Consider the following 12,018-nt stretch of genomic DNA (forward strand, 5'->3'; position numbering starts at 1 on the left):
GTATACATTTAATCTTGTAAGCACTCTGAAATTCTTTTTAATTCCAGACTATGTAGAGAATTGATTGTATCTGTCTGGTAAATGGCAATATCTTTTACACTTGTTTATTGCCTGATAGCATTATCTATATATATAAAAGCCTAATATGCAAATTGACCCCTCGGGAGTTCATCTGGGAGTTTGATTGCTCGCTATGACATGCGCTAACCACCAGGGGTGGCGTGGAACGAAGGAAGGCCCTGGCTGGCAGCCAAAGTGACCTCACCCGTACATGAATTCTATGCACCAGGCCTCTAGTTATTTTATGTTTTGTATTTCTTTCCCAACTTGCTTCTAAATCACCTGAGGGTGGGAATTCATCACTTTTAGAACCAATCTCAAAGATTGTTTTGAAAGTTAAATAAATTAACACATATGAAACATCTATGTTTGGCATGAAGGAAGCACTAATGTTAACAGTAGTATAACTTACTATGTAGCACAGTGGACTGCTCAATAGAAAATATTCATATAGGAAAGGTTAGGTAAAAAGATTATTTTATAATATCTAAAAATTAATTGAGGATTGGAAACTTCTATTTTAACTCAGTGCCAAAGGAGTTGAATGGTAACTGCTTTCTAAATATTTCTAATGTTTGGGAAGATCCAGATCTGACCTATCCCACCCAAGCATTAGGTAATGCTGGCATATAGTTCTAGAAGAGAATAAACAAATTCAAATAAATCTTTAGACTAAGAAATAGATTACTGAATAGAGAAGCTGTGCAAAACATTAATTTCATTCTAGAAAGATTCAAGAATTAGGTGCCCAGACAAAGAAACCAACATTTTTATATGTAACATGTTCTTTTTTAAAAATATATTTTTATTGATTTTAGAGAGGAGGAGAGAGGGAGAAAGAGAGAAACATCAATGATGAGAGAGAATTATTGATCAGCTTCCCCCTGCATGTCTCCCACTGGGGATCAAGCCCACAATCCGGGCATGTGCCCTGACCAGAACTCGAACTAGCAACCTTTTAGTGCATGGAACATGCTCAGCCAACTGAGCCTCACCAGCCAGGGCATTATAAATTCTTAAGCATAAACATGATCCACTATTTATGCCATTTTGATATCTAGCACCAATTTTGAACTTTTCATTGTTCTGTGGACTGTTTTTCAGTGCATAATTTTTATTCTTCATATCTAGAGTTTAAGCATCAAGTGTGTTTTTTTCCAACTCCTTATACTAGGTGTACCAGTTAATAATGGCGGATTTTGTAATCAAAGAAAAGATAATTTCAAGAGAAACATCAAAAGTGCTTTATTCAAAGTAATGTCCATCGCTAGCTACACATTTCCCCCATCTTTCAGGTAATTTGTGGATACCATCCCAATAGAACTTTTCTTGTTTTGAGGCAACCCATTCAGAGACCCCATTTTCCACTTCTTCGTATGTTTTGAAGTGCTGCTCAGAAAGTGCATGTGCCATCGATCAGAACAAGTGGTAATCTGAAGGAGCTAGGTCTGGTGAATATAGCGGGTGGGTTAATACTTCCCAGGCAAGATCTTTTAACGTGTCTCTAACTGGTTTTGAAGTGTGTGATGGTGCGTTATCATGAGCAAAATTACTTTGCTGTGTCTTCTGGCACATTCTGGTTGTTTCACGATCAAAGCATGGTTCAAATTGATTATTTGTTGTCAATAGCGAATCAGTATTAACAGTTTCACCTGGTTTTAGAAGCTCATAATACACCACACCTTCCTGATCCCACCAAATGCAGAGCATTGTCTTCTTTCCAAAGAGATTTGGCCTTGCAGTTGATGTTGATGGTGTATCTAGATTAAACCATGATTTTGTGCATTTGGGATTTCTCAAAATAAATCTGTTTTTCATCACCAGTCACAATTCGATGCAAAAAAGACTTTTTCGTGTCATTGAAGCAATGTTTTACTGATGGCTTTTCGGTTTTCCATTTGTCTTTCATTCAGTTGATGTGGCACCGATTTTCCTTCCTTTAAAATCTTTCCTATTGCTTATAAATGGGAAATTGTTTGCTGAGCAACGTTTAATCTTTCTGCAAGTTGTTTTGCGTTTGACACACATCTTCATCCAACAATGCTTGTAATTGTTGGTCTTCAAACTTTTTTAGTTGACCTGGATGTTCTTTGTCTTTCACATCAAAATCGTCACTTTTAAAGCGTTTAAGCCAGCGTTCACAAGTATCTTGAGATAGAGTATGTTCACCATAAGCTTCCTGAAATATATGATAACTTTTTCTTCAAAATAAAGTAGTGAATTAAAACTTCCTGCAAATGCTCTTTTTTTGGCATGAAATTCGACATTTTTAAGCGTAAAAATATCTATAATGTTAACACCTTCAGCAAATTTGACATATGAAGTTTTGAAGCTTACTGTCAATACAACAAAATAGCATACATATCAAATCGCATATATATCAACATATGTGTAACTCCATCTATTGAAAAAAATCCGTATTAACCTGTACACCTAGTATATCCTGTAATGAAAAGGAAATCCTGCTTAGTGAATGATCCTTGTCTTTGAGGAACCTGCAATCTTTTGGGAGGGGGATGATAAAAGAAGTATTTGTCAAATACAAGTCTAAAGATACTAATCTGTACTCAACTGTATGATTGAGAATGTGAATGCTATAGAGAAGAGAGGAGGGATCACTGTACCCTTCCCTAGCTAAGGGAAGTTTTATGGAGAATATGAGATTAAAGTTTATTATTAAAGGGTGAGTAGGAGTTGGAAACATAGCAGAGGAAATCTAGTAAGTTATTTTAGGTAGAGAAAAGAGTTTGAATAAAGGAGTATTGGCCTTTGGACAACAGGAAGAGGAATGATTTTACATTGAGGAGGTGGTAGGGGGAAGAAGGAGAATAGGGCTGGCTATGTCAGGTGACCTCATTAAGGTGATCCTAAATAAAAAACTTTATTGAAATGATCATCAAGAAATGTACTCTGTTAATAATATGTGGATTCTGATGCCAGTCTGAGGATTGTAGACCTCAACCTTCATGTAGCAAAGGGCCATTATTGAATTTGGAACAGAGAGTGTTATACAAGTCCTTTGTAAGTGTGGAACTACCACAGGGACATTTCTGGCATAGCCACAAATGGACTGTAGCAAATTTAAAAAATTTTAAGAATCTTTATGTCTTCACTTCAGAAGTCATGTGCATTTTGCCATTCTTTATAATATGCACATCTGTTTTATTGTAAAAATTGTTTTAAGTTATTATTGAGTAAATTGACCAATCAAGATGGGTTTAGGATATCTAACCTGCTACATTTTAGCAGTACCTTATCTAAATCAGCTTTTTAAAAAATTCTCACCCAATGACAGGTACACTGATTTTTAGAGAGAAGAGAAGAGAGAGAGGGGAGGAGGGAGGAAAAGAAGGAGGAGAGAGAGAGAAACATTGATATGAGAAATAAACATTGATCAGTTGCCTCCCTTACACACCCACAACCCAGGTGTGTGCCCTGACTGGAATCAAACCCTTGACCTTTTGGTGTACAGGGCAGCACTCCAACCAACTGAGCTATACCAGCCAGGGTTTTAAGTCAACTTTTTAAGAACAGCAAATTGAATATAGTTGCACAGTAATTTCACTAGCTTTCTGTCCCCCAAGAATTTAAAAAGCATAGTCATATGCCCTGGCCAGTGTGCCTCAGTTGGGTGGTTGGGTGTCCTCCCCTGCATCGAGAAGTCACCGGTTCCACTCCTGGTCAGGACACATGCTTGGGTTGCAGACTTGATCCCCAGGAGGCAGCCAATCAATATTTCTCCCTCTCCCTTCCTCTTTCTCCAAAATCAATAGAAACATAAAAAGCATAGTTACATTGGTTACATTATCATTTTAATGATGAGTCCTACCAGTATCTTATATAAAGTAGGTACTGGTCTTGAATGGAGGAATAGTTTTTTATATCATGAGCTAAATATTAGTATTGAAATATATGATTTTTAAAAATGTAATATCAGTTCAACAAATTTAAATTAATTGAAAGTCCTTGTTTACAGACTTGAAAGTTTGGAATTAAATTTTTATTATTATTTTTGAATGTTGGAAACAAAATGATTTAATAGGTTACAATCAAATCAACATAATGTGCCCATATTTTTGTAATAAGTTGAAGATAAAACAATCAACATTTATTGAATGCCTATTTTGTGCCAGATAACTGTGGTAGATGCAAGATAGAGGGAGGTTGGGGAGGGAGAGTTAAAGATAACACTTGTTTCCTGTCTTTAAGGGCCTCATATTTTCTAGGAGTGTTTCACATGTAAAATATAATTGCCACAAAAAAAAATCTATCTATCTATATAAAAAGCCAGTGACCAGAACGTTGGAACGACTGGTCGCTATGTCGCCTCCCGTGGCCAGAGAACCAGCCGATTGGGGGTGGGGCTGGCCGTCCAACCTCCCGTGGCCCCTCTCCCCAGCTGGCCCCGGCCCTGATTGGCCGCTCCCACCCTGATCAAGGGCAGGGTGGCCAGCCTCCCCCTGCAGCCCTTCTCCTCCCTGACAGCCCTGCTCCCTATGGGCCCCCACCACCCTGATTGGCCCGCAGCCGCTCCCCCCTGCTGGCCCCGCCCCCAAACACCCCCCCCCAATAGGAGGCAGGGCCAGCCAGCCAACCTCCTGCAGCCCCTCCCACCAGCCAGCTCCACCCCTGATCACCCCCCCCCCCAATCAGGGGTGGGACCCGCCAGCCATTTGCCTGTGGCTCCTCCCCCCAGGCGACCTGGCCCTGATTTGGGCCATGATTGGGACGAGCCTGCTGGCCAACTTCTTCCCGTCTTCTCCTCCTGACAGGCTAGGCCCTACTCAGCCTATTGGGGCTGGGCCAGCCAGCCCCCACCCATGCATGAATTTGTGCACTGGGCCTCTAGTAAATACTAAAATAGAGAGATGCACCTATGATACATTTGGGTAAAAGTGGAGTAAACAACCAATTTAGCTTTAGTGCCATAGAGAAAACTTTTGAGAGGGGAATATGCATATGAGGAAACTTAATAAATGGAGAGAGTTCCTATAGTGGGAATGTGGGAAAAAGTCATTCAAGATAGAGGAAAAAGTAAAATTGTCAGGAAATTTCCAGGAGTATGGTTTACCCAAAGTGAAGTTGCATGCTAGAAAGTGTCAAGAGATGACTTGATAGTAGACAGCTGCATTTTGTATATGATCTTCAGAAGTTTGAGCTTCATTCTGTAATTTGTGGATGATACTTGAAAAATACTGAGTATGATCAGATTGATTCTTATTTTAGCAAGCTTTTAGCTTTTGAGGTAGTTGAGCAAATAAATCAGGAGTTGTAGTGGTTATGGCACCAGGCAAGAGGAGCAGTTAGGATATCATTCCTGTAATCTAGATGAGAGATGATGACAATCATTAAAATGGCAGTGCAAATGACAAGAAAAGGATAGATTCCAGATATATAATAGATACGGAATCAATAGCATTTAATGCTTGATTGTGGGTAGTGAGCATGAAGGAAGAGTCCAGTATAAATCCCATTTTCTGGAATGAATGTTGGGATTAAATGGGAAAATTTCTCACTAGATTTTTGGAAAAAGTTTTATGTATGTGAATAGTTCCTACAAAATGAATAAGCATATAAAGGTAACTTCTGAATAGGTTATTTCTTTTTTCTTCTTCTTCTTTTATTGCCTAAAGTTTTACATATGTCTCCTTTTTCCCCAATTGACACCCCCCCCCCCAGCCATTCCCACCCCAGGCAAGCCCCCAGTGTCTGTGTCCATTGGTTATGTGAATATGCATGCATACAAGTCCTTTGGTTGCTCCCTGACCCCCTCCCTCCCCTACCATTTGTCTCTAGATCGATCTATTCTTGTTCATCAACTGAGTAGGTTATTTCTAAGTTTTTCTTTATTTTTGTTTATAGATGCCACTTCAAATGAACAACAAGAACTCTTCTGTCAGAAGTTGCAACAGTGTTGTGTACTGTTTGATTTCATGGACTCTGTTTCAGACTTGAAGAGCAAAGAAATTAAGAGAGCAACACTGAATGAACTGGTTGAGTATGTTTCAACTAATCGTGGTGTAATTGTTGAATCAGCGTATTCTGATATAGTAAAAATGGTAAGCCTCTAGACTTATGTTCCTCAGATTTATATAAATTCAAGTAAGATCTGAGGTGTAAATGTGAATAAGTCTTATTTGAGTGTACAATAATTGCTTTGCTCAATAGATAGTCCATTTGAAAGATTATCCATTCATTCCAATAATGCTGACATTGCTTATAATAGTTGGGGAATTCAATAGCCACAATGGCTGGTGGCTACCATACTGGGTAATGCAGATGTAGAGGTTAGGAGAAAGATATAGGCTCAAGATTATACAGATAGTTAGATAATTAATGTTATGGGGCTTAATAGTCACTGAGAGAGAAAGTCTAAAGCAGAGGTTCTCAACCTGTGGGTCGCGACCATCAGAAAACACATATAGCATATCAGATATTTACATTACGATTCATAACAGTAGCAAAATTACAGTTATGAAGTAGCAACGAAAATAATTTTATGGTTGGGGGTCACCACAACAGGAGGAACTAACTGTATTAAAGGGTCGCGGCATTAGGAAGGTTGAGAACCACTGGAAGGGAGAAGAGAAGCCCAATGGAAAACTATGGGGCTCTCCACATTTCAGTGGTGGATAAAGGAGTCAGGCCTAAAAATAATTCTTTATATATTTTTTTAATACATTAGGACATTTTTCAATACAATATTTTTAGTTTCTATAACACTTGAATTTTAATCAAAACTCAGGATAAGAAGTTAAATAATATAAATGTTTAAAATATCTGATGTGAAAAGTACTGCCAACTTTGGTAAAGCAAGATTGCTTAGGATACTATTTATTGATAATTCAACCTTATTCTCCATCAGACAATAGACATTTGTTTAGAATTTGTGATTTTTGTATGCATACTAACAAAATACAGAAAAATCAGTTAAAATAATTAGAGAGTCATTGAGTACATAATTTAAGCTTAAATGTCTCCAGAGTATAGAATTTTTTATATAGCAAGTATAACTTATAGTTGCCTTCATTTCCTTCCCCTTTCCTACTATATGTTCTGGGGGAAGAGCAAAATGTGTAGGAAAGTTAAATCTCACCCTGATATACTAATTGGTTTTCTTTGTCAAATTGTGCTAAGACCAGTTAAAAGGACTTAGGACATTTTGGTGGATTTGTGTGTGTTTTTTAAATGAATAAAAGCCTTACATTTCTTTTTAAAAATATATATTTTGTTGATTTTTTTACAGAGAGGAAGGGAGAGGGATAGAGAGTTAGAAACATTGATGAGAGAGAAACATTAAGGAGAGCTGCCTCCTGCACAACCTCTACTGGGGATGTGCCCGCAACCAAGGTACATGCCCTTGACCGGAATCGAACCTGGGACCCCAGTCCACAGGCCGACGCTCTATCCACTGAGCCAAACCGGTTAGGGCCCTTACATTTTTCTTTGAAAGATTAGCTGTAGAGCCCTGGCCGGTTTGGCTTAGTGGATAGAGCATCGGCCTGGGGACTGAAAGGTCAAGGGCATGTATGTACCTTGGTTGCGGGCACATCCCCCGGAGGAGGTGTGCAGAAGGCAGCTGATCGATGTTTCTCATTGATGTTTCTCTCTATCCCTCTCCCTTCCTCTCTGTAAAAAATCAATAAAATGTTGTTGTTTTTTTAAAAAGCTAAAAAAAAAAAAAAAAAAAAAAAGATTAACTATGGAGAGAACATTAATTAAAATGAAGTTGGCTTTCTAAACTCCCAGAGACAGTAAAAGGTGATAGTTTGGGAATATAAATAGTAAATATTGATAGGCCTCTTACTTTGTCTTGTTTTTTATTTTGTGTTTATTGCTTAAAAACATTTTCAGGGAGAAAAGCAATATTCCCACCAATATTTCCTCTGATTTCAAATGATTTGTATTCAGGAATTTTGAAAGTCCTGGTAAAGATACTTTTTTTATCTATATGAAGTTGTTGACTTAGATATTATTGAAAGTACTCAAATATTTGAGTCAAATGATTCTGGAATTGCTATAGACTAATAAATTTTGAGATTTAATTTTTCTTGCCCATGTAAAAAAGTGTGTGTGGAGGGGGTGTGTGTATGTCTTTTTCTAAGTCTATGATTATAGTAATTGACTGTTAAGCAGTTTTTTTGGCTTACCATAGATCAGGGGTGGGCAAACTTTTTGACTCGAGGGCCACAATGGGTTCTTAAACTGGACCGGAGGGCCGGAACAAAAGCATGGAGGAGTGTTTGTGTGAACTAATATAAATTCAAAGTAAACATCATTACATAAAAGGGTACCGTCTTTTTTTTTTTTAGTGTTATTCATTTCAAACGGGCTGGATCCGGCCCGCGGGCCGTAGTTTCCCCACGGCTGCCATAGATGCCACTTCATAGATGGTTGGAAATTTGCTTGTACCACCAAATACTCCTTGTTTCATCCTCTATTCCCCAAATAGTTTAATCTCAAATGACCAACCCCTCAATACTATGGTCTTAAATGTTGACTAACCATTTGGTCTGTTAGTTTGTTCATTCTTTAAATAATTGTGAGTTGGAACCACAATCTACCGTTTGCTAGAGAAAAAGGATATATAGTTTACCTTGGTACTGAGACAGACAATGTGAAAGATGAAATTATAAATACTGTATTTCATTGATGTGAAATGAAAACTCTCAAATCACATTCTGATTTCAGAGATTAATTTTTTAAAAGGTCAGAGTAGATGAAATACAGTAAATTAAATCATCATGAGGTATTATAAACTATGTCTATAATAGTAGTGAAGACATTCTACCACCTCCTTTCTCTTTTTTAGTGTGTGTGGTATATATATATATGAATGGAAATATTTTACCAAACTCTTTGGGTTATAGGATAAGTAAATGGCTGGTTTAGAATATGGGGGGAGTTGTGGAAAGGTGAAGAGGATCAAGTTAAGGATAGGTCGAGTTAAGAACTCTATGCATTCCCCTCAAACTTCCTTCTCCTGACCAACTTTTTTAAAAGCAAAACTTGGAAAGAACAATTTGTAATTTAAGGAAGAGGAATCCAGAGGTAGTCTGTAATCTTCAATAGTTTGGCATCTGAAGAAGAAGTTTGCATAGAGAAAAGAGAAAAACAAATACAGTACCTGACTTCATATTTTGAAGCGGTTTCTAGGTTTTTGAACTAAGCTTATAGCCACAACTTAACTTTTTTCTTAAATAAAGTTATCTTAAGAATATTTAATTTTGCATTGTTGAGTTCAATTACACAACAAAGAACATAAATCTAAATTTATTTTTCTTTACAGATCAGTGCAAATATCTTCCGTACTCTTCCTCCAAGTGATAATCCAGATTTTGATCCAGAGGAGGATGAACCCACACTTGAGGCTTCTTGGCCTCACATACAAGTATGGAACATAATTATGTATTGACAGTTTTTATATTTATTATATTCTGCTGAAATCATGGCGCGCGTGCCCGCCCGCCCTTTCTCTCTTTCTCTCTCTCTCTCTCTCTCATTTGAGTGTCTAAGTTTTTTAACCTTATTTTCTTTTCCCAAAATACTGCTTTTCACTTTTTAAAATTGTGATAAGATATACTTAACAACCCTAGCCGGTTTGTCTCAGTGGATGGAGTGTTGGCCTACAGACCATAGCGTCCTGGGTGTGATTCAGTCGAAGGCATGTACCTTGGTTGCAGGCTCGGGGCTTGTGCAGGAGGCAACCAATCGATGTTTTTCTCACATAGATGTTTATCTCTTGTCTTTCCCTCTCTTTGATCTCTCCCTAAAAAAAAATCAATGGAAAAAAATAACCTCAGGTGAGGATTAACAAAACCAAACTAAAAATATACTTAACATTTGCCATTTGAATTGTTCTAAAGTGTACTGTATCTAGTTCCAGAACTTTTCATCAACTCAAATGGAACCTCCCTGGTCATTAACAGTCACATTCTATTCCACCCCCCCCACTGCCCCTGATAACTACTAATCTGCTTTGCCTATGGACTTGCCTGTTCTGGGTATTTAAAATCATATAATATGTAACCTTTTGTGTCTGGGTCCTCTCATTTAGCATAATATTTGCAAGGTTAATCAGTGTTGTAGCATGCATCAGCATATAACTTTTAATGGCTGAATATACTCCATTCATTTATCCATTAATCACTTGATAGACATTAGGAGGGTTTCTACTTTTTGGCTGTTGTGATTAGAGCTGTTAAGAACATTCGTATAAGTTTTTGCTTTAACATTTGTTGCCCATAGTTTTGATACGTTGTGTTTTTTGTTTCATTCATCTTAAAATATTTTTCTAATTTCCCTTGTGATTTCTTTTTTGACTCATTAATTTGGGATGTGTTTAATTTCTACAGATTTGTGGCTCCCACATTTGTTATTGATTTCTAATTTTATTCCATTGTGGTTGGATAATAAATATAATTTGAGTTTTCAATCCTTTTGAATTTAGAGGCTTGTTTTATGGCAGAGCAGTTTATCCTGGAGCATGTTTCATGTGTGCTTCAGAAGAATGTGTATTCTGTTGCTGTTGGGTGGAGTATCCTATAGAAATGTTAGCTCTTGTTTGTTTATAATGTTATTCAAGTCTTCTATTTCCCTGTTGATCTTCTGTTTAGTTCTATCTATTATTGAAAGTGAGATATTGAAGTCTCTAACTACTGTTGTTAACTCATCTATTTCTACCTTCAGTTCTATTAGTTTTTGCTTTATGTATTTCTGGGGCCATATTGTTAGCTACATATATTTATAATTGTTACATCTTTCTTGTGGGTGGCTTTTATCATTATAACTTTAGTAAGAGGTTCTGTGTTTATTTTGTCTGATATTAGTATGGCCATTCAATTCTCCTTTGGCTACTGTTTGCATGATATATCTTTTCCATTCTTTTAATCTGATTGTTTCTTTGAATCTAAATTGTGTTTCTTATAAACAGCTTGTGGTTGGATCATGGTTTTTTAAAAAATCAATTTTGACAATATGTTATTTGACTGGAATATTTAATATACTTTCATGTAATGTAAATACAGATAGGGTAGGATTTGCATTTTCCATTTTGTCATTTTCTATATGTCTTACATTTTTTTTTGTTCCTTTACTCCTCCTCCATTACTGCCTTTTATAATAAATAGGTATTTTCTACAGTACTATTTTAATTGCCATGTTTCTTTATAGTTTTTTATTTATTTTCTTAATGGTTACCCTAGAGATTGAAATTAGCATCTTAAAACAATCTAGTTTGGTTGAATACTAGTTCGGTAATGCTCAAAACTTTGGTCCAATATATACCTCCATTGCCATCCCACTCCTTTGTGGGATTATTGTCAGAAAAATTAGCTCTTTATACATTATACTATAGCCCAGTGCACAAATTTGTGCATCGGTGGGGTCTGGCCGGCCCAACCCAATCGGGGCCAATCGGGCTGGGGAGAGTGACCCACCCCCTGGTCAAACGCCCAGTCAAGGGGACAATTTGAAAAATTAAGGTATTTTTATCTGCCTATGGAAATTAGCAGTAGAAATTCAGCCAAATAAACAGTATGCTTTCTATTTTTACTGATATGGTTTGAGATTTTAAATGAATTTTCTGAAACTAATAGTTCTTAACATTTTAGGAGGTGGTGAATTGCTTTCAGAATAGGATTTTTTTTTTTTAAATATATTTCATTGATTTTCTACAGAGAGGAAGGGAGAGAGATAGAGAGCTAGAAACATCGATGAGAGAGAAACATCGATCAGCCGCTTCCCGCACATCCCCCACTGGGGATATGCCCGCAACCCAGGCACATGCCCTTGACCGGAATCGAACCCGGGACCCCCCAGTCCGCAGGCCAACGCTCTATCCACTGAGCCAAACCAGTTTCGGCCAGAATAGGATTTTTATAAGTTGAGTTTTCTCCCCAAACAAATACACAGATGCACGTGTAAGAAATTTACATTCATTCATGATCCCCTGACTTA

At 37.2% G+C, this 12,018-nt stretch overlaps 1 protein-coding gene across 4 annotated transcripts in view; it reads left to right on the forward strand.

The window, feature by feature from the left end:
• Positions 1 to 12,018, forward strand: part of PPP2R5A (protein phosphatase 2 regulatory subunit B'alpha) — a 70,040-nt gene that overhangs the window by 31,136 nt on the left and 26,886 nt on the right. For all 4 annotated transcript variants that reach the window (XM_036343189.1, XM_036343187.1, XM_036343188.1 and 1 more), the window contains exons 2-3: positions 5,923 to 6,119; positions 9,350 to 9,451. In XM_036343189.1, coding sequence (XP_036199082.1) covers positions 5,923 to 6,119; positions 9,350 to 9,451 — 299 coding nt within the window. The remainder of the gene's footprint in view (positions 1 to 5,922; positions 6,120 to 9,349; positions 9,452 to 12,018) is intronic.

The sequence above is a fragment of the Myotis myotis genome, unplaced genomic scaffold, assembly GCF_014108235.1.
Source record: "Myotis myotis isolate mMyoMyo1 unplaced genomic scaffold, mMyoMyo1.p scaffold_m19_p_18, whole genome shotgun sequence".
Classification (NCBI taxonomy): Eukaryota; Metazoa; Chordata; class Mammalia; order Chiroptera; family Vespertilionidae; genus Myotis; species Myotis myotis.